Below are 24,409 nucleotides of genomic sequence, written 5' to 3'. Positions count from 1 at the left end.
TGGTGACATTCGATTAAAAGAGGTGACAAAGCACAGACATTTCTTAAATAATGATGTTATCTACATCTACTTCCCTGAAACACGGACAGAGATTTCTAAAAACCCTTCGAACTTGCGTATAAAGAAGCTTGTAGACGAACGGGATGATGCATTTGTTTATGTTAAGGAGACAATAAAAGACGGGGAACTCGACATAATCCTCCGGTTCTGTGTCTTTGCGTTCTCGATTGAGAAAAGCCAATACCATCGACATAACGTTTTTGGTAACAAAGATCAATAGGAGAGAAAACCATATCAGTGTTTTAGGCTTTACCCATCCTTCTATACAAGCAAAATTTCGAAAGAACTCGTACGTCAAGAGTCGTCACGATGGCAACGATTACATTGTACAATATTAGTTTTAATGTGTTCTGTGATGACGCACTTCAATAAAGATTGCGGTCATTACTGCTCAACACTTTTGTATTCCGATGCAAAATAATTTCTATATGGTGGATTTGTTTTCTAGTTGATAGAATTTTTTGTTTAAATTTAAATATCGAATTATTCTATATTGAACTGTTAGCAATGTAGAACTATGTCATCGTAAATGCTTGGTCGAGTTGTGTATGATGAAACAATGGAAATATTTCGTAAGTGCTTTTTTTATGTATGAAATGCGTTATATTTCCATCGGAAATCATACGTGCGTTTGATTATTTGTTTGTGATTGTTTAACTTGTTTTGATGTTTACTCTTTATTATATATATGTGTATTCATCTACTTAATTAATTTATGTTAGGATACGTTTTTATAAAATCAATACATATTGAAAAAAGTACATATTCCAGGATTATCGTATTTCATTTTAATTAATGCCTACATTTAATATAGACATTTCAGAAGAAAAAACACGAAGCCTGCGCATTGGAAATAACAAAACAAGCGTGCCACGTAAAACCACTATACACCTAGTGATATGCGTATGGCATGCTGTCAGATTCGTCGTAAAGATAAATCAGCAGGCCCTTAATGTTGGCGATATACATTCCTCATTAAAAGAGGAACGGCAATTTTGCATAACGCTGTATCCGTTTTAATATTTTGTACAGAGCTTTTAACTCATAACAGCATAGTATGTCTATGTGTTTCCTAAAATTCTAGATTTGGAGCAGGTTAGACGTAATCATTTGCAGTCCGCACAGGCAAACCAGAGACGAAAATTCCGCCTTATCGAGACTTTCGTTAAACAAAAATATCATAACAGCGGAAGGTGTCGTCCCTGATTAGCCTGTGCAGACTGCACAGGATAATTTGGGACGAAACTTTACACACATGCATTAAACCGCATTTCTCAGAGCGTATTTCATTGTGTTTTCTAACTATTAACACGCAAACAGTAATATTATAATGTAGCAGTTGACATTAGCTTGATATACTGTTTTCTGTTAGTCAATATAAATTGCCGCCATAGTCTTTTGATGATTTTTGCTTTTGCAGACTCTTGGCATCAATAGTCCACTCTATCCGTTTAATAGCAAGAGTTCCGACACGAATTTCGGTCGCATCACTCCTGAATTTATATACACACATATTTGTGACTATTATGAAAGAACGTTGCATAAATAGTATATATTGAGCAAAATATATCGAAATTTACCTGTTAATAAACAAAATTACGAGTTTGTTTCATCCAATATAAATCCTTGTATAGTAAAGGTTCATGTTATCTCCCTTGGTGAAGGTAAAATTCAACTATTGTAACTGAGTTCGAACAAAAAAAGTGTGAAATATGCACAAAACAGTAAGAAAAGAAATTGGAAATAATAATCATAAGAAGAAGAAGAAGCAAAAGAATAATTATAACTATTATTACTCATAATATTAGAATCGACAGTAACGAAATCTTCCAAAAGTAAAAGGTACGAAATAACTATGGTACGAAATAAGAACAACAACAATAATGCAAAAATGGTTGCCTTTGAGAAAATGATCGTTCAATGTCTATGATTTCGAATGAAATACAGTTTTTTTGTGATCTTAGTTCATATTTGTCAAACAACGGGTAGATTTTAGATATATACACGTGTAAATACTGTAATTCCCATAATAGTATTGTATTTATTTTTCGTTATGGTTTTTACAGACCGGAGTTTCTGCGTTCAGATTTATTCTGAACGCGAATTATTTCAGCTAGGTTGCTGGTATGATAATCTGGTGGTTTCTGGTGACTTTTTTGCTGCTTTCTAGGTTGGATCAATTGAATGTAAAAATGGCATTATCCAAGTTATGGTTACATATAAAAACATAAATATGTGTGTATATAACTCTTTATACCATTTTTTTCGGAAGATTACATCTAATGTATTGTATGATTCAACATGAAAGTACATAGTTTTTAGACGAATTTCGAAATGGCTTTTGTATTTTGCCTGACGAATTCAATAAATAATATTAGGCTCACAATTTTGTTACGCGTGCATCAAACACAAATAAGGATTAATTTATATTTACACGTCATGATATGTATACATTAATTGCTTATTGAGTGCGACATCTAGTAGTATTAAACGAACCCGTTTTAGAAAAAAAAACATCTTGAAAATGTATTTATAAATTATAATTTAAAGAAACGAAAATTCGAGTGAAAGGTATAACCGTCTCCGAGATGTGAAGCAAACACAATCGCACTACAATACGAGTACTCAGGCATTAGATATTACCAGCGTTGATTAAACGGTTTGGTAGTATATGCGGGTTTGCAAGTATCGAACGGTGGTTTGATTTTATATTCTCATACACATTTATCAAAGGCTCAAACACTTATTCCGCATTGAACAAACGAAATAGCATTTACTGCAATTTAAATTTTATATCGCAATATTTGTAATCGTTCTGAAAATGTATGCACCTTAAAATATTATAAAAATGCATTCATGCAAATTTTTATGGAAAAGCAAAATAACCATGTTACCACAAAAACAAGTTGTTGGATGCACTTTATTCATTAAGCATATAACTCAGTCTACCCAAAGTGCAACTTCATGTCAGAACACGTCGGAAGGCGAGTGTGCATACAACTCAATCTACCCGAACTGCAACTTCATGTCAGGACACATCGGAAGGCGAGTGTGCATACAACTCAATCTACCCAAACTGCAACTTCATGTCAGGACACGTCGGTAGGCGAGTGTGCACATAAGCGCTGACTTCCTGGTTAATTGTTACACAGCGGCCGTAAATCGTCAATCCAGACATATCGAAATAATCTAGCCACTTTTTAAACCAGACCAGATCGCAAGTGCAGTCCGTGGGTGCATTTGTCAGATCTAAACGTTGAAGACTCATCAAGTTTTGAATTGCAAATGGGATATCTGTCATTTTGGTTGAAGATAATTCCAGTGAGTTCAACCGATCTAGTCCGTAAAATTCTCCGTTCGTGACGTAATGGATTTCCGGCAAATGAAACACTTCGGAGATTCGCCATGTTTTGAAACTCACCGTACTCAATAGATTTAATATCGTTATCTGCAAAAATTAGTTCTGTCAAGTTAGACAATTTCCATATGGAACTTGGTATCCGTTTAAGGTTGCAGCCCTTCATGTTTAAAAACGATAAGTTCTTATCTAACAAATGGTTCAACGATTCGTCTGAAATATAGCTAATTGGGTTTCCTTCAAAACTGATATTTTCAAGGCGATATAAATTACTAATAACATTCGGAATAGCTGTTAAATTGTTTCTAGCACGAGACAGAATTTTTAATGTGTCCCGCACGCCAATAAACGGTTGATCTATTATAATTTTGTTACCCAAGATCGGAGTCGGATGACAGTCTGTGAAATGTAATTCGTCAAGTGCTTTGAGGGTTTCGATGCCAACAGGTATATTGTGTAAAACTGTATTTGAAATATAAAGATATTGCAGAGTGCTTTCTAAGCCATGAAAACCATCGAGTAACAGAGTCATATTCAGTCCAATGACAGTAATTTTCCTAAGTTTCCACAGATGGTCCAGGGTACTTTGCCAGTGTTTCAATGCAGTTTCGTGGCCTTTTGTTAACGAAGTAAGTGATGAACTAATGTCGGTCAACACACTTGCTGTGAATCCATCGTTATATATATCCTGAGAAATACCCTCCGTCAGTGACCCATCAATTGGGTTGGCGTGAATTTCCAGGAAGGTCAGACAACGAAGAAGATGGACCCCGTCAGGAATCGCATGTAGATTATTATGTGACAGATCTAAATGTTTCAGACTCGGTTGCAGACCATGGAAGGCCGCATTGGAAATCTGCGATATATCATTCCAGCTTAGAAATAATGTTTCGGTATAAATCAACTCGATAAAAGTCGAAGTTTGTATATCGAAAATAGTATTATGTCTTTGGTCTAAAGTGTGAAAGCGTGTATTTGAAAAAATTAAAGTGAACTATCGATACGATTCCTTTGTGGCTGCAGTCAATTGTCAAATTTGTACATGTACAGACTGTAGTGTCAGGACATCCTGTTGGGGTACAATAGCAAACGTAAAATAGAGCTACCCCCGTTTTTAAAATAAACACAATTCTTGGAAAGTCCTTCATTTTGACGTCATCACGTTCAAGCAGTTTTTCTTGTAAATAGCGTGTTCACGTCAATACGGATATCATGGACCCATTCATTGAACAAGGAAGTCAACAACCTGCTGTTCGGTTGTTTGGATGTAAGGCTTGATAAATCTGAAATAAAAACGATTGAAATGATTATCGTAATTATACAAGTAAAACGTCATTTTCAGAATTATGTATAAACTGATTGCTTAATACAATTATAGAATATGTATTACTATAAGCAAGCCAAATATTGTCATAATATAGATTATATATACTATAATATGAACAATATAATATATAAAAAGAAACCCAAAAAATATATTTAAACGGCCGCGTAAATTAAGGAGCAGAAAAAACAGTAACAACAACAGTGTACAAAACATGAACTATCGTAAGGCCCATATACTATTGATCGCGGTTGATTAGTTAAGGGAAAATGTCATGCAATTGTGAAATTGTGAGGCATGATTTTTAAATCTACTCGAACCGTCCACATTATAAGGTTAAAAACAAGATTTTTTTTCAGCAATTGCATATAATATTACTACTAAATAACTAATACTTTGCTCGCCTAATTTTAATATTGGTATATATTCTCGTGTAAAAACAAATGACTCTTTATAAGATTTCTGAAATAGATAAATACTTGTCATTTGTCAAATATGATCAAAACACACATGACGTGATAAAATACCTGCATAACGACACATTGGGATTTTATATTGCCGTAAATTTTTTTAAGAGGACTTACTTTATCTTGTGTTGAATTTGCTTATCCAAATAAACAAAGACATCAAGACATGGCATGTGCGAGTCTTCGTCGCGAACCTGTAGATAGCCTCATACCAAGTCGTTTTGCCAGGTTGCTAAAGTGGAATGTTATCTATCAAAGAGGGAATTCTGCATTTGTTAAATATGCAGAATAAAGAACTGCATTAGTGTGTGAATTTTACGTATATCATTTAATTTATATATAAACATACATTCAGTCGCGGGAAGCATGGTGTTTAAATCCTTTCGAATGTATAAAAACATTAAATTTAAATACGAAAATGCGTATTTTACTCTAAGTTTACAAAATGGAAAATTAAATCATTTCTTGCACAGTAAATGGGCGCATTCATTTCCCCCATATTATAGGGGTTAATATAAACATACGTGTTATTTGTATGTGAAATTAACACAGCGAATTAGTACAATCATTGCATGCATAGTAGTTGTATAGCCACGCTGTATAATATTATATATTCTAACACTACACGCGACTTGTTTTTTATAGACAAAGAAGGAAATCAAGTTTGGGTTATTTTGCAATCATTATGGGCGGAGCTTAATGTTTCGAAAATAGTTCCGATTAAATAAAGGAAATATTTCAGTACAATGCACGTGCTAACCCGCTCTAAAAGAAATGTAATAAATGTAGCATGTATATAAATGTAATGAAACAACAAATTGTATATTTGGTGATGAGTGGCAAAACCACGCATACAAAGAATATTATTTGTTAGGAAACGTAATTAAGAAAACATTTATATCATGTCAGCTTTTCAGTAGCATCAATAAACGTGACGTCATTTAGTTTCGACGATTTTTGTTTCAATGAAAGTGACGTCATGCAAAATATTTATGAATGAAAACGACGTCATATGTTTGTACAATTTATTGACGTCACTAAATAGTGAATTTTTTACAAAGAAGGGCGGAGTATTGAAAAATATAGTTCACGTCCAAAAGCTTGAGCTAAATCAATAAGAATCGTGTTAGAATCGAAATAATAATTTTCTAGGATGGTTTGTTGTCGAGTAACCCACAGTAAGGTGTATAGATGCGTGTTATCAAATCACTCGTGCTTCGCACTCGTGATTTAATTCCTACGCATATATACTCCTTACTGTGTGTTATTCGACAACAAACGATGATAGAACAATATTATTTCTTAAATGACTTAAAATATTAACATCAGTTAATTTCATAAGAACCTATAACTTCTAATATGGATTAAATTATTGAAATAAGTTTACAACGTCTTTTAAGGGCCATATCGACCTTTTTTCCCATGAATTAAACATTTATTAAAAAAGTAAACATGTTATTTTGAACAATGCCATATGTTAAAATGTATACATTGAAAAAGTATGTTTTTTATTTTGTGTTGAATTGTGTTTATAATTTTAACTCACGCCTACGAACATCGCATGGCGGCGTCATGTTTACTACAGAGGAGACCCGTTATAGAAGAGCGGATGCCTATAGGGTTACTTCACGTTCATTCAATTCAACATAGAACGCTTTATACTCATTCTGATTTTGAAGATTGAAGATTGTAATCATTCAAGTTTATATTTTATTTAGCGCTAATTAAAACGAAACATATGTGTTAAACGACCATTTAATAAATAATATATTTACCTTTGATATTCTCATGCAAGCATTTAAAAGTCGTCGGTTCTTACAAAAATGAATAATGAAAATAACATACAAGTTATATCGTTACATATCAAGGTTATTACGTGGTTATTACAATTTTCTATAGAGCGCAACTGATGAATTAATTTCGCCGCAATGTCGGAATGACTGTTTTCGAACGACGCAACATGAACATTTCGGGTCGTAAAATAACATCATGTCGCAAAACAAGAATACATTTTAATTGTCTAAAATAACATAACATTTCTTATTCGTTTTGAATCATATCTTAATTGTGTTCGCAACTAACGAATACAAATTAGAACCGGCTTATATATTATATAGTTTTTTTTCAAAAGAATTTGATTCGTCGTGTAATGGCTGAAATAGAAGTAGGAAAACTCCATAAAACGAAGATTATTTGTTCAACCACTTTGCGTTCTTTATTTAAGGACAATGACACATAGTAGCTCAAAGATAAAACTCAGAAGAAATCACTCGACAAAACAAATGAATAAAACAGGAGCCAACGCATTGAAACGGTCAATGGCGAGCATATCACTTCTGGTTGAAACTGGTTTAAGAATCCAAAAGGTCAACAGGTCGAAACATCTACCAGGAATCTACGTAAAAATATAAAGCTATTATTATCTTTAAATCGTTCGTCATGTCATACATCATACACGCGCTACGTAAAATATCATTTACATAAATACTTAACCTCCAGAACATGCGCAGGAGGAAAAATATTGCTCACATCTTAATTTTTGTTTTATTTCAGAAAAGTTACCATTGAGGACAGTACCATACTATACATACAACCCACCATATAGCAACAATAACTTTAAAATGTTGTTACTGTCTTGAAATGATCGTTGCATGTCATTTGGGTGAACACTAGATTTGTGTAAAGTAACGTGGCTTTTACGATAGATTATCTCGAATTTCGTATTTGCACGTATTGTTTTGAATGCGATATGTGCAAAAACTAACAAATACTATTGCCACAGTACGGAATGAAATGGTAGCATATGATAAACATTGAACAAAATAATGTTTCTTTGTGTAAGTTTGGTCTTAGCAGATTCATCCTAATTATGTTCATGTGATACGGCATAAGACGCCTCTTTTTTAACATATATATATATCAATTTCTATTTGCAATACTGTCGATATTACCAATTATATACTGGGTCAATATAAAGATGTGCATCTCCTTCACTGGTCAATTCCCTATCATTCCCCTGTTCTATTTGTCGTGTTCTGGAAAGACAAATTTAGACATATCTACGTGCCAGAACCTAACAGAAATTCAAAACGGCTACCTGTGAGAACTAATTATCTGACACAACGATAACCTAATTCTAAAATCAGTACATAAATTAAGTGTCATATCAATGAGGCAACATGCTTACAACGTGAGTTTGTGCACTTTTAGTATATCTCCAAATCAAATAAATATGAAACTTAAATAGTTGTTGTGTATTGGTGATTGCACATGGAGGATCATATGAAACGTCAACAACATGTTAACGTAATGTAACCATAAAACACACACACACTATTTTGGACCTTAAATCGTCTACATTTGTCATCGGCTGTAACGTTTCATTTATTGACAAACAAAATATTATAATTTTGTATCATCAAATAAAACATAATTCATCTTTATTTACTGAATGTTTTTATCAGAGAAATGATAATAATAATAATAATGCATTGCTTTAAAATTATTATTTTTATTTATATCCGATACGCTTAACCCTTATTTCAGTATGATGAATCGACATGCAATTTCGTCTGCTATACCGATAGAACGTAAATGCATAAACGGCTGTCAAATAAAAGATTAGCATCCAGACAATCTCAAACCTTTTAAATGAGACCGAAACTCCCTTATCTTAAATATACCAAGGTGCGCAAGTAAAACAGTTGTTCCCCGGGCAAGTATGGTGGCCTAAATAGCTGTGTTGCTGTAGAAGTCGAACTTCCTTATTCGATTGACCCAAGATAAAGATGTAAGGTCATTTGAACGAACCGGTCGTATCAACTTAGCCGAGACATAGTGGTTCACGAAATTAAATGAGAATCATAAAACTACGTGCAAATCTTGCAAAAATGTCTTCTAATACATGTATGGGACATTCGAAAGGCATTTGAAAGTCTCCAACACACACACACAAATGTTGTTTTATGTTCGTAACTGTTTTTAATCAGTTTCATAATCACTAGTCTTTTCTTTAAAGCTGCTTGGATTGGAAGCTTGATTATATTTTGCCATTCTCATCTCATTGATCCTGCACAGATGATCCTCCACCTGTCCGTACAGATTTTAATGCAGGCTCGCTCGGAAGTTCCTGCTAGACATGTTCCTCCTATATTATTTCTTTCTGCATTCCTGGAGGTTGTGTCCCGTCGTTTCGTCGACTTCTCCACAGTTGTACTTTTGATACCGAACGACCTAGAATGTCTTGTGCATGTGGTGGTTAGATCTGATTTGCCTCTTCACATTCGCAAGATGAATACCTGATTAATACTGGATCGTTAAGACTGCATTTATTGTCAAATATGTGCGCATGTGGTTTGTGAAAGTAGTAAGAAGTCGCAGTGGTAGTTTGATTGTGATTGTAATACCTTGTCATACAGTATTAAATAGTTCACCCTTAACTTAACGCTAGAAACCCATGTTTTCCTGACAACATATTCTCATTTAATACGCATTTCATTAAAATAATACGTCAATACCTCTTAAAACGTCTTTATGAATATATCAATAAATTGAAAACAGTTTCGTTTTTACGAAACGGAAAGTTCAATGCGAAAATAAAATCTGCGAAAAAGCAAAACGAATATCAAATTTGAAACGATGTATATATATGTAAATAACACTCAGCGCCTTTTACGTTTGATTACCATTTTATTCAGTTCTAGTTACGATGCAAATTTTGCAAGCACGGCTTTGAGGCGTCGATTATCCGGACACATGTACCACGCACGTGCCCGTGCATTTGAAGACTTGGTTATCGACGTTGAAGCCAGGGCAACTTGTAAGGTGATGGTTCGCGTAATCAGTAATGCCCCTATTGATCGTCTCACAGTTACCCTAGAAAACAAACCAGTTGACCTTAAATATCTTACATGCCGCTCAGATTCGATATCAAGACATTATATACACTTAATTTTAAGCACACGTTTCGCATTGAGTTCAAGTAACTTATACACAATGTATTTGTTGAAACTTAAAAAACAAACTTACAAATAATTGTCAGCAGCATTAAAACAGAGCATAACGAGAATATGTACCAGTATCTCCAGATGTTTCTCGTTGACTTGGCATTTGTCCATCCAGGATTTCACCCAGGTCATGTCACACGTGCAGTCAATTTTTGCATTTACTAGACTCAGGTGTTCCAGTTTTCTGAGGTTTTTAAATGCCCTGGAAATCTCGGTGAGGAATGTATTCTCCAGGCTAAAATTCTGAATAATTAACGATTAATCATACTAATAATCAACGAAAGAAAGATAAGGTATCATGCACATTATTCATAAGTGTTTGTTAATACGATTGCATCAGTTAATTATTAATAAACCATTTTGACAATCATAATAACAATACAAACAATAATACTGTACCAAAAGACTGTTCAGTCCACAAAGCGAGTTGTCCGAGATGTAGAGCAAAGGGTTTCCGCTCATGTCAAGTTCGCGAAGTTCAAACAGATTCTGCAGATCAGTGCTCTCCAAGCTCCGAATTAGGTTGTTTGACAAATGCAGCTCTTGGAGCTTTTTTAGGTCAGAAATCGCACCCGGAACTCGCTTCAGGTCGCAGTCCTTTAGACCCAGCATGGTAACGTTGGCCACCTGCAGGAGCTTTATTGCCTCATCGCTGACAAACTCAAGATGGTTGCCGTCCAGGGTCAAACTGTTCAGAGAAAGTAATTGCTGAATGCTTTCGGGAAACGTTGTAAGACTGGCATTCTTCAGACTCAGTACCTTAAGAGAACCACCAATTGCTTCAAAAGGGAGTGACACCAAACTTGCGTCTCCGAATGGATACTCAAGGTTATCAAGATGAAGCTCTTCTAGATGTGTGAGAGTTGCAATAGCGTACGGCACGGATCCTACGGGAAGATTCTCAATGGTAAGTTTTGTCAACGTCCTTTCAAATCCATGACATGCACTAGGTGGCCAGTATGGAATGTTAACCCCAGCGACCACCAATTCCTTCAATCGATTGAGATGGGAAAAACTTTGTGGCCATGAGTTTACAATGCTAGAGCCGAACTTGAACGTAGTGATAGAATCACCAATCTGCTTCATAACTTCGTCAGTTAAACCATCAGTGCCACCACGGCCATGACTCCCGGGTGTGAATCCTGGTATTGGGTTTCACCTAAGATCAATTTCAGATATTCTTGTTAAGAGGCCGATATCAAGTGGAAGTGAAGTAAGATAGTTTTTTGCCAAATTGAGCCTCTTTAGATTCTGCGTAATTCCAGAAAACGCACCTATATTTATGGAGCTTATTTCATTGCTAGAAAGATCAATTTCGGTTACATTCAATGCAGCAAAGGCATTCCCGGGTATGCTATGTAGGCTGTTGTTTCTTAACTCTAGGCTTGTCATAGTTGCTCCTACCGTCGTAAACGTTGGGATAGCCGTAAGGCGCTGGCTGTCACATGATAATTTATCGACTGTGCATGCACATGTATGACCACCGATAATTGGGCAGTTTTCCCCGTTGCTAAACCGAGCTAACAAGGTCAATATTATCTGAAATAATATATTATAATAAGGAAGTTCTATATGCGTGTGTGGCATCTTATAAATGTTAAAAGAGTAAATGATACTTTCTTATAAGAAATTATGTCTACGAATTTATAATAAATAAGGCATGTTTTATCATGCAGCTGCTTTATATAGTGATAAAAGAATAAAAAACACATTAATATCACAAAGCAATTAATAATAAAACCTACCACACATATCATTCTGCTTAGTGTTGAAATCTGAATTCCTTATCATTTTCGTCTAGATACGTTATCGCGGATTCACGTTGTTCCATTTACGAAGGGGCTTTTACGTCGTAGAGTGCAAAATTCATAGAATAGTGTAGATGCAGTTACTATCCTTTAACAATAATTGATTATACACAAGAAATTTAAGGATCAAATACACTATTTAAAACCATACAATCGTAATACAAGATATAAATAAAGAATGGGCTTCGAATCACTTTATCCTTAATGATAATATTTCGCTTAATGGTTTGCGCGTATTGCTTATTTAAAACACATACTATTTTAATGTACATTTAACTCGTGTACGAACAACTAATATTCAAAAAATAAAAAAGCAATACAGACGTCCGAAAACGAAATGTTAAAAGCTAACAGTATCAATATTTATTTATAACGAATATATTGGACAACCTATGCAGAACCTCTCTTGCAGTGTTTGCTCATGACAACTAAGGCATCCATAATAATGCAATGTACTGATTGCTTTCGAGTCATTATTATGTCAAACAATGCCGAACATTTTGGTAATCATGTAGTTGCCTGAATACGCCGCTAAAGATTGTAGTTTAAACAGCTGGAATTCAATTGTTTCCTTCAACCGAAACTATGTACCAAACAAGGTTACCATTCTTTTAAAACTCTACTTTCTAAACAATGTTGACATCATACGAAAAACAAATACTGTAAAATTAAATGAGATGTTCGACCCAGAAAATGTAAGGTAAAATCAACTGGAGCCGTGTTTTGAATTAATATTGGACAAGTGTGAAGGTATCTTTTCAAAGAGATTGTATACATATTTAATATTCTTATATAAACATATGCACAAAAACGGAAATATGCAAGAATCTGATACGTATAGGAAATACCGTTAATATCTCCTTTAAGATCGATCATGTGATCCAGCTTTAAATTGGTTTATAAATTTACTTTTGTTGGTTACAAAAACTTTGCAGCTTAAAACAGTCAACATAAAAGATATACAGTTGTAAGGCTAGTTTGTGCAGACTATCGGTTGAATTAGTGTCATTTTAGCATTGATTCTCTAGATTAACATTACACAGACTGTTCACATTATTTGTACTCCGCATGATCTTCTAAGAAGAGGCTATTACAATTTCATAACCAAGATTAATTTAATTGGATTATTTATATATGCGTTTTAGTCAACCGATTCCTTATATGAATAAAAAAAGAAAACAGAATTAAAACAAAATTAAACAAGAGCACCGCCTTGCGGGTGCAGACCGCTCATCTATTTTCTTTTTAAAGGTGAAGGGACTCTCATTTTCAATCACAAAGGAGGGAGGAGTGGAGTGAAGAAGGGTGTATAGTGTGGCGTTGTGGACATTTATTACATTATCTTCAAAAAAAGCGAAAAAAAAAAAAAAAAAAAAAATCGGGGGGGGGGGGTTTGGGTGCGATGGTTGGACGGTATTTCAAACATAACCGTTTTAAAAAAAAAATGGGGGGGGGGTATAGTGTGAGGGTGTGGTGATAATTTGTGAGATGATCTTAAAAAAAAAAAAAAAAAAAAAAAAAAAAAATCAAAAAAAAAATTGGGGGGGGGGGGGGTGGGGGGGGTATAGTGTGAGGGTGTGGTGGTCATTTGTGAGATGATCTTAAAAAAAAAAAAAAAAAAAAAATAGGGGGGGGGAGGGGGAGGGGGGGAGGGCACGGGGGATGGTTTGGGTGAAGTCTATTGTGGTATGTCAGGTAAGAGTAGTTTCATCAAAGTATCGATCAAATCTAATCATAAATAAAGAAGTTATGGCAATTTTAGCAAAATTTAATAATTTGACCTTGAGAGTCAAGGTCATTCAAAGGTCAAAGTAAAATTCAAGTTGCCAGGTACAGTAACCTCATGATAGCATGTAAGTATTTGAAGTTTGAAAGCAATAGCCTTGATACTTCGAGTGGATCGAAACACAAAATTTAACCATATATTAAAAGTTACTAAGTCAAAAAAGGGCCATAATTCCATAACAATGACAACCAGAGTTATGCAACTTGTCCTTTTACTGTACCCTTATGATAGTTTGTGAGTGTTCCAAGTATGAAAGCAATATCTATGATACTTTAGGGGTAAAGTGGACCAAAACATAAATCTTAACCAAATTTTAAATTTTCTAAGTATAAGGGCCCATAATTCTGTCCAAATGCCAGTCAGAGCTACATAACTTTGCCTGCACCGTCCCCTTATGATAGTTCATAAATCTTGCAAGTATGAAAGCAATAGCTTTGATACTGTAGGAATAAAGTGGACCTAAACACAAAACTTAATCAAATTTTCAATTTTCTAAGTATAAAAAGGGCACATAATTCTGTCAAAATGCCAGTCAGAGTTACATTACTTTGCCTGCACAGTCCCCTTATGATAGTTAGTAAGTGTTTGCAAGTATGAAAGCAATAGCTTTGATGCTTAAGGAATAAAATGGACCTAAACACAAAACTTAACCAAAATTGTCAATTTTCTAAGTATAAAAAGGGCACATAATTCTGTCAAAATGCATGCCAGAGTTATCTAACTTTGCCTGCCCAGTCCCCTCATGATAGTAAGTAAGTGTACCAAGTTTGAATGCAATAGCATTGATACTCACTGAGAAAAGTGGAACTAAACGCAAAACTTAACCAAAATTTTCAATTTTTTAAGTATAAAAAGGGCACATAATTGTGTCAAAATGCACGCCAGAGTTATCTAACTTTGCCTGCCCAGTCCCCTCATGATAGTAAGTAAGTGTACCAAGTTTGAATGCAATAGCATTGATACTTTCTGAGAAAAGTGGACCTAAACGCAAAACTTAACCGGACGCCGACGCCAACGCCAACGCCAACGCCGACGCCGACGCCGACGCCGACGCCAAGGTGATGACAATAGCTCATAATTTTTTTTTAAAAAATAGATGAGCTAAAAATCAACAATATTGGATATTTCTAGTTTTTATATGAGTTTTAATCACCGAAATGATACAAACATGTCAAAAACAATTGCATATGCAACCTGTGTTTTGTTTCAAACAAGTGTATTAGGAAAATCTCCAAGATGAGCTACCCAGATAACACGTGGAGCTGACACACTGGGTTTGCCTGGAGTAGTTAGGGCAGTTTGGGATGTGAGCCATAAGATAGTCGGCGACATCAGAATCTATTGTCTCGCAGGATCCGGCTATCTTCAGGTGAGTGTTGCAGAGCTCCATGAACTGTTTCAGCCAGATGATGTTGCATGTACATTCTTTTTTTGTCAAGCGGAAGTGTTAGAGTCGTATTCTGGCATTGTTTTGATGTTGGAATCCATGATGTCAAGTTTTTGCAAGCACCTCAAATCCTTGAAGATTTCGTTGGCAATGAATCTAACGGATTTCTTGTGACAATAAGATTTTGAAGCCTCCCCATATTGTTGAAATCGCTGTTTTCAAATCTTCGAATCTGATTGTCAGTAAGGTCGAGTGATGTAAGGTTGGTAAGCTTCGACAAAGCACCTGGTACTCTAGACAATGAACAGTTTCGAAGGCTCAAGTCGTGTATAGGGGTTCCAATAGCAACAGCTACCGATGAGTCACTCACAAACGCCCAAACGCCAGTCTGTTGGAATCCAGAACAAGAGAGCGTACATTGCGAAGGAAGCGTAACAGAGAAGGGAAGTACGTAAGGTTGTCATCGACTAAGGATAAGAACTGAAGATTGGTCAGGGTGTCGTTGCTGAGTGATGTTATAAGTATACCGGAGTCGCCGATGGCATGGTTGTGATCGAAGTATAGCCTATCAAGAAAACGAAGCTTCGATAATGCAAATGGCAGAGCAGTCAACTGTGTATGCTGTATTGACAGCGTAGTGAGTGTCCCTTCAAAGCCATGGAACGCTTAAGGAGGAAGTGTATAAAATGATCCACCAGTTACGTTCAAAAATTGCAGGGCTTGCAGGTGTCGCAGGGTCACAGGTCATTGCCGAAGAACATCCGAACCAAAGTGTAACGCAGTTAGTGTGTCTCCGATTTCATACATGGTATGCTCATCAAAAATGTCGGCATCGATCGGATTATTCGATACATCAATATTCAATATAGTGTTCAATGCACCATGGGATGAGGGAAATCTTGTCAAGTTTTTTTTTTGCAAGATTAACACGTGTAATCTTCCCGTCGACACCTCTGAATGCGTGTTCATCTATACAAAGTATGCTATTGTTGTTGAGAAATACAGGCGACAGATCGGGAATGTTCTTGAATGCGTCGGCAGGTATAGTTTTGATAAAATTGTTCTCTAAATTCAATTCAGTGTAGACGTGGTTGACTTGTTGGAAAAAAGGAATACTGGTCAAACCTCTGTCATGGCATTCTATGATGTGGTCCGAACAACTGCACACAACCGTGTTTGGGCAGACTTGGGACTGTCCACGGGCGCACAGAGTGATCAGGTAAACGAGTACACATCGGATGATTGCCTGCGTACACAATAATAAATATAATGTAATATAATCGAAATTAAATATCATTATATAAAAATCACAACGGCATTTACATGTGGGCAATTCTATCATATGGCGATAGTGCAATATATATATATAATATGTAACTTACCATTTCCTTCTTGTGGTTTTATGACAGACACGGAAAAACAGAATACTCGAATACAATTTATGTCTTCAGAGTATTTTCACAAACGATCCAATGAAAAGACAACTGACGTATCAACATGAGATTAGGTATCTAGGCATAGATGAAAATCGAACATTTGCCAACTTGTTAAATAGATATGGCGCGCTGTGAGATATTCTCAACATGATTCCCATTGTAACAAGATAGATACTAAATAAAATACCATTATATCTAAGCTGATATTTAAATTCGGAGTTACATGTGGTGTCAAAGGAGTCGAGGTTTATGACCAAACACGTGATAACTATCAACAAGTTATATGCTCATATGGTCAAAGACTATCATACACAAAAACATATATATTTATATGTAAGAACGTCATTTACTGTGTCATAAATTACGGTTGTCATAATTACAATAGCGATTATCACCGAGGTAATGATTTACGAGACAAAATTACCAATATAAACCATTAAATTCTATAAAAACAAACATGGCGATAGAATATATTTACTATCCGTTAGTCTTTTGCTTTTATAAATGAACCAATGTCCTATTTTATTAAGAACACAACTTACAACACAAAAGTGGCAAATATTTAAACTTAGGTCACAACACACGGAAAAAGTTAATTGAAAGTATTGGATTACACACTGGTTGTAAAGGGACGGCGAACCTCACGTAGATCAGCGATAATCACTAAACACACTCGTGCGAGTAAACATAAACCTGAACGCGTTGCAATTAAAATGTTATCCTAATAATGGAAATATCATTTCAATTGAGTAACACTTATTTTTACAATGATAAGAAAATAAAATAATTTCAATCACTGGTGAGCTTTATTATTAAACAATGTAAGGATTGAGTGTTTGTACGTCACTATGAAATAAAGATACATAAGAAGGAAAATTATAAAACAAATATACCAATTATACAGGTTTTCCGACGTTACAGCAGTTGCAATGCCCATATGTTCATATTTTGTTTAGACTGTCAACCCGATTTCTAGGACTAGTATACTTGATGTATTGAATTTACATTAAGTGATTACTTTGCATTCAGATATTGACCATGCATAATACGAGTATCAATTATTCCTAAACGTTCCGACAAAAAAGGTTGCTTTCTTCTGGTGTCGTTTACTAAATCAAATGTTTACCTATGCCATTTGTATATATTTTAATATATGCCAATAGTAAACAGTCATATGAATTCCCAATAGTTTGATTAAAACAATATACTTTTTTAACAAAGCGAGAATCTTCCTACGATATAACTCATCATAAAACAGTTTGCACATTCTTATGACATTTGCATGACTAAAAGCAATCGAATTACTAAATTCGGTTATTGGCCCGTATACGATAATTTAAATCCTATTTGCAGTTAAATGAAATGTACGTTGTCGTCATGGCACCACATTCGCTTTATTATATTAACCAATAAAGTTATAACAACTTAAGCATCACAAAATTTTGTATAAATATGCCAATTAAATCAATAACGAAATTAAATACGCACAATATAAAAATCTTTCGACGCTTTCTATTAGATTATTTATGTAGGTTAGATCTGAGTGTTATACAAAGTTTCAATTATGTTAGCATGATTAAAGTCCAGCACATTTCTAACCCCTCAACAAGAATTCAAACGAAACTTGTAAAATGCTTTAAAGCGGCGATTATATTGAATTTCATGGTTTTCAGTTTACATAAAATCATTAGACATCAGATTCTAATAAATATAAAGAGTGAAGTAACCAATGGTAACTCCTTATCAATACAATAAGGTAAGGTAAGGTATATTTACTAATGTACAAGAAGAACATGCATTCGACTTATAGTGTTTTTTTATTACTAATTGTTTTCACTCATTAAGAGGACTTATGTTGTTTTATTATCAAAGACACGTTAATAAAACAAGAGTTTTAACATAATCTTATCAAACATTTGTAGAGATGTATTAGATTTAAAACAAAAAAATGTGTTTTTAAAGTTGTAAACCTTTTATCAAATGGATTTAAAAAAATTCCTTAGATGACTTATAATACGGTTTTCAAGGATGAACAGCTCCAAATTATGGCACTTCGAAGTGTAAAGTAAACCTACGAAACACTTTTTAATATTTAATATAAATGGTGTTACTAGAGTATAGATGGTTTACTTCAAAATGCGATAAGTCGTACTTGATTATATTTTAAATAATGTGATGCCGAATAATTGCTTCTGAATGCTGGAACTTAGCTGAGACAGGTATAAAGTCGTATGTTTCTTATTACACTTAGCTTCGATATAAGAGTACTGCCATTAAGTTCAGGCCTCGCATAATGTTTCAATATATATGGCCTGGACATGACAAACGGCAATAACATCAGTTATGAAAACATGATTAAAGCGGTTGTGCTCTGCACTTCCTTTCAAGCAGTTATATCGATATATGAAGTGTCAAATTAATGCCTTCTATATTTTAATAGTATTCTGACTAACATTTAGCATTACAATAACCCAATGATACCTACCATGGGTAGGATGACGTTGTTTACGGCAATTTATTTGCTGGAGTTATAGTCGATACCTCTCCTTGTTTTTCTTAATATTATAACAAAATTGATAATTTTTTATATAAAAATACCAAAGGAAAACACTCTAAAAAGATGAAGGCAAGATTTATCGTTTTTGTGCAGTCAATGTCCTCTCTTTTTACCTTTAACATATTTATACCTGTATAAGTACTCGATATATCCCGATACAAAACACTCAATTGCGGACGGAGGGCCGGACAAAAGATCAGTCACACAAGCTCATTCCTGTATCCCCCCTTACAACTGTACCGGGGACGGATACTAAAATACGACAGCCACTTTTGCACCAATCACAGATGAAACCAACGATGAAAGTAAGAAAAACACGGAATAAGCCAAAAAACAACAATAGCATAAGTATATTTAGTATGTCGCACTTTTACAGCGCATAGTTTTAACCGGATGACAAATCTTATTAATTATCCATTTTTTCATTCAATCGCTCATCAAGTATATGTTGTCTATATATAATGGCTTGTAAGAATGTCACATAATTCATAGAATTATATATAATATTTGACAATTGTTTTGTTAATGACGGTGAAATAACACTTATAAGGATTTGGAACAAAAAAGGGTGCGGGCCTTAATATTAGATAGACTTGTGTGTGTTTGCCTGTGTAATGACATCAAACAAATCTCGCTTACTTTATGTCCTCATGGTGGTATCATCAATAGTATACATATGTTTATTTTTTCCACAATCAAACACATTCCAGCAGATAACAAGTGTCCCTTTATATTGTCTAATTTTGCACACAATATTCAAACGTGGGTTTGATAGGACTTAGGCAGTCAACCAAATAATATAATCCAAGTGCCCTAAATGCCACATTTAAAAACACTTCGGTACGTATCAGTTTTATAAAAAGAAGTGTGTACACTGATTTAGTTAACATGCGCTCAGACATTTGTCCAGACTCCATTGTGAATTCCAATGATGAATATACAACTGCATGTACATATAATATCAATAAGTCTGGTATCCATAAACCAACAATATCGTTCCAGTGACAGTAAAAATCTCAAAACACCTTTGATATTCTCAATTGATATTTTATTTCAATATTAATCATTATACGTGTACATAGGGATTTACATTATCTGTAAGGGACTCATGTATTACGTGTAAACTGTCAAAACCTTATTTCTTAAAAACAAACGCATAACAAAACATGTAGCATGTATATTAAACGCGACCACATGTACATGCTTTTTATGTATTTTTCGTAATTATAAAAAAAACAATGTCAGTAGCAATCACCGGCTACATAAATTTTGACCACTGTTTTCTCTATGACAAAATTTTCGGTTAATAACAAAGTGCTCAAAGGCGATCGCTGTAACAAAGTTAATATATGCATATGTACATGTAATGCATTAACAGTACTTTGCACCTGTTTCTGCAACTACAATTGGTGTCAGATAGCAAATCTCGGATTCATATATTATGTATGATTTTTAATCATTGATGCAAAAACATAAAACAAGTTACCGCATATCATAATACATTTACACACATTTTTTAGCACTGGCGCGGCACAATCTTACATTGATACATATTGTTAATCGATATTAAATTAGTGCTCCATTAACCGGACATTGGATTGGAAGATCTATTTAACATATTGGGTCAATTGTGTCCATGAATATTGCAACATTCTCCTAGTATCCTTAATTTTGTATTGTTGTTTTCATAAAGCAATGTAACCATGTCAGGTCGCAGTTGCAGTCAATAGTTGATGTCCGATTCGTAGGTCTAAGATCGTCAGTTGTGGTAGATTCTTTACCGCTTCTGGAACTTCGTGCAACGGAAATGTTCTGCACAACGAGAGACTCCAAACGAGTTGGTTGAGAAAGCTAAATTTTGATATGTAGTATAGTGGATTGTGTGAAAGTGTGAGCTTTCGTAACTGTGACATTGCCTGCAAATCATTTTTCTCGATTGTTATGATCCTGTTATAGGAAACATCGAGGTCCAGAAGGTTATCAAGCTTAGACAGTGCTTCGGGGATCCGCGCCAAGTTGCATCCTTGAAGATTCAGTATTGTGATATTGCTTCCTACAACACTTACAGTATTGTCATTAACCACCTGCAAGTTATTTCTTGCAAGACTTAGATTTTGAAGTGACGTCAGTGTTTTAAGAACTGCTGGAAACGTTGAAAGTCATTATTTTCCAAAGTCAGTGTGTGCAAGGTGGTACTAATTCAGCAAACGCTGGACTTAGGATACCATCATCTGTCATAAAAACGTTATTGTCAAAATGTAGTTCATCAACGCTGTTGAGATAATACATTGCAAGAGGAACAACAATCAATTTTGTATTCTGCATCCATAGCGTTTTTAGTGTCCACTCAAAGCCAGCAAACGCCGTTATTGGAATACGATCCATTGTTCCTCCGTAAAATTTCAATATTCTTAGATCTTGAAAATGATGTAAAGTGTCTGGCCATTCTTTGAGGTTGGATCACCAAACCGAAAATTCCTGAAGAAAATCTCCAATGCGACGCATGACGTCATCTGTGAATCCTGTTTGTGGTAGGGGATTGTAACTTACGTCGAGAATTGTAAGTTTATCAAGAAGAGCAAGAACTGGGGGTATTTGTTGCAGTTTATTATTTTTCAAGTCCAACCTATACAGTTGCTTTTTCAGGGTGAAAAAGTTTTCAATGTGAATTGTTGAATGGCGTTATCTGACAGGTTGATTTCAGTGACGTTAACGTTGTCAAATGCTCGGTCATTGATGTTCGTGATATTATTCTTACTCAGATCGAGATTCCTGAATGTCCAGCTCGTTCTGGTAAAACTAGGAACATTCAAACAGTCCTCGATTGAAACATTCCAATAACATCAGGCGTGCAATGGCAGTCAATTATCACACCTTGGGTCGGACATTCACGATCAGCATTGAAGGAGTTCGATTGATGCAAACGAAAATTCGTCAACACGTATCAGAGATTGTACTCTGAAACAAAATTTTAATCACATCTGAATTAAATAAAATTGCATATAAACGATATGACTTAATTCGATTTCGTTATAATGTTGTGCAATAAATCTACACTTTTCTTTTAAAATCTAACTACCTTAAAATATATGCCTGTGTTTGCAGTTCTACGGCTATGGGAGTATCTGAAATTTATAAAACAGTTTTCGTTTTATTCGGTTTTTAATCACAGTGTTGGTTTTTGGCATGTTCTAAATGCAGTTCCTTTTTAAAACACTGGATATTTAGAAGCTAATAGCTGCGCTTTCAGTCTATTGGTAAAAGTAACAAAACTACTTAGTATTAACTGTAAGGATATATCTCCGTAATACCAGTTCGTTTAAATCATACACTTAGGCAATGGTGTTAAATCCATATACCATACAATAATATATGCTATTTATATTAAACAATGATATATAAGAGATGAAATTAAAGTCACACACAATAACCACTTACCTCGATCCATTTCAAACTTCACATATGTGGGTTTTTAAGATAATAACAAAGATCAGGGTTACGGTCGGTTATTTTCGTTTAAAATATCCAATCTTTGAGCATTAGATACCAAGGAATGTACAAGTTTTTAGCGTTCTAGCAATACGGTGTAGATTTTGTTTGCGATTACATCGCTTTTTTGTAGGACAGTACACTACATACACCGGTTGCAAGTAATTAAAAGATTTTTTTGCGTGCATATAAACAATATCCACTCATACTGCCTTTTACGATTCTCAAGACAAGTGTGTTTATCGTTCTGATATTAACTAGTATTCATGAATGCGACTGTTGTTTTTTATCAACTGTTGTGTTGCTTTTAAACAGTACATTGTTGTTAATAAATACATTTGATTACATTGAAAACAAAATAAAAAAAGGTGAACTAGTCTATTGATTCTCCAACTAAACAATTCCCTTTCTTATACATTAAAAACAAATCTAACAGAAACTCTACGTGTGATTGTTCGATTGACAGAAAAACACACAAAAAAGCTGACTTTTGTTTTGGTATAAAAGACGTTAATAGGTAAATAACACACGTCTTAGAGTGTAAAGGCACTATAAGTTTGTTTATATCTTTCATTTGCACTTCTTTTATATGAAATTATGTGTATTTGTGCTTTTGATCAAATACAATGTAAATCACAATTGTAACAGAACTTTTATCAATTTTGCTATGTAAAGCTCATCTTTGCAAAATGTTCACAAGGTAAGCCTTTTGCATCGCCTTTTGCCGTCGTGCGACTTGCCCCGCCCGTGGTGCGTACATATTTGAACGATATCTCAGTTTAAAGCTCTAGACAAATTTACGATAATAAACGGTAAAATCATTCTTTGTGACCCGCACCACATATAATACAAGTCTAAATCCTTAGCTCTCGAGAGGCTCATACAAAAATATTAAAATATTTATTTCAGTAATGTGTTATAATTATTGAAAAAACATTTTGCGAGACATGAAAATGGTCGTTTTTCAATCTTTTAATTGATCTGTTTTTAAATATTTAAAGTTTTCAGAAATTGTCCGGGATAAAGTATTTACGTTTTGTGATTCGTTATGGTATTTAGGAACTGTTCTCTATGCCGGTTGTATACTTTACATGTATGATATTTATGAGTTCGATTATTAATTGATAGCTCTTTAAGAAAAGCTAAATATTTTTTCAGTTTGTGACACGAAGATTGATAATATAAAATCAGTATTCAATATACCAACATGTGTGTGGTTTTATCAAAAATGTTCGACTGCATATATGATTCAATTGTCCAATGCGTATAAACAATTATTATCTTCTAAACTTAAAGTAAAAATAAATTTGCTTTGAACATGATATCAGTAACACTATTGACATATGAGCTTAAAAAAAGTAAATTTTCGTTTATGAGCAATCGAAAAATCGATACTATAGAAAAATCGTGGGAGCAGTGGTCTAATGGTAGAACGCTGGCTTATGAATCGAGAGGTCCCGGGTTCGAATCCCGCCCTGACCACTGGAATTTCTTGAGCAAGAAATTTATCCCACATCTGCTCCTCTCCACCTAGGTGTATATAATGGGTACCTGTGAGGGAAATAAGCCAATGTGCCGTGGCTGCATACTGCGCCAAGATTTAACGGACGACTTGTGACCCAGTGATCAGGGGAAAACATGTAAAGCGAAAATTAGTGATGTTTTCTTAATTATGTGATAATTCACAGTAGCTATTGTTTACTTTGTTCTTCTTTGATCAGTTATTTTTTG

At 34.5% G+C, this 24,409-nt stretch overlaps 3 protein-coding genes across 3 annotated transcripts; all 3 read right to left on the bottom strand.

Annotated features, from left to right (window-relative positions):
* Positions 1 to 2,962: 2,962 nt before the first annotated feature.
* Positions 2,963 to 16,759, bottom strand: LOC127835866 (slit homolog 1 protein-like). The gene is made up of 7 exons (XM_052362291.1): positions 16,579 to 16,759; positions 16,053 to 16,442; positions 15,055 to 15,202; positions 10,615 to 11,357; positions 10,285 to 10,458; positions 9,971 to 10,084; positions 2,963 to 4,412 (listed from the first exon to the last, which is right to left on the bottom strand). Exons 1-7 carry the CDS (start codon positions 16,579 to 16,581, stop codon positions 3,261 to 3,263), a joined length of 2,724 nt encoding a protein of 907 aa, XP_052218251.1. The 5' UTR covers positions 16,582 to 16,759; the 3' UTR covers positions 2,963 to 3,260.
* On the bottom strand, positions 9,931 to 11,433 carry LOC127834754 (uncharacterized). Its single transcript, XM_052360783.1, has 3 exons — positions 10,615 to 11,433; positions 10,285 to 10,458; positions 9,931 to 10,084 (listed from the first exon to the last, which is right to left on the bottom strand). Exons 1-3 carry the CDS (start codon positions 11,299 to 11,301, stop codon positions 9,953 to 9,955), a joined length of 993 nt encoding a protein of 330 aa, XP_052216743.1. The 5' UTR covers positions 11,302 to 11,433; the 3' UTR covers positions 9,931 to 9,952.
* A 4,053-nt stretch (positions 16,760 to 20,812) lies between the features above and the next one.
* Positions 20,813 to 22,111, bottom strand: LOC127836155 (uncharacterized). Its single transcript, XM_052362583.1, is given in 3 exon segments — positions 20,813 to 21,350; positions 21,353 to 21,388; positions 21,391 to 22,111. Coding segments are annotated over 3 exon segments (675 nt in total). The 5' UTR covers positions 21,575 to 22,111; the 3' UTR covers positions 20,813 to 20,895.
* Between the last annotated feature and the right edge of the window lie 2,298 nt (positions 22,112 to 24,409).

This window comes from Dreissena polymorpha, chromosome 6 (assembly GCF_020536995.1).
Source record: "Dreissena polymorpha isolate Duluth1 chromosome 6, UMN_Dpol_1.0, whole genome shotgun sequence".
In the NCBI taxonomy this organism is placed as follows: domain Eukaryota; kingdom Metazoa; phylum Mollusca; class Bivalvia; order Myida; family Dreissenidae; genus Dreissena; species Dreissena polymorpha.
The sequence above is the reverse complement of the archived record's forward strand: the minus strand, read 5'-3'. Positions and strand labels throughout refer to the sequence as shown.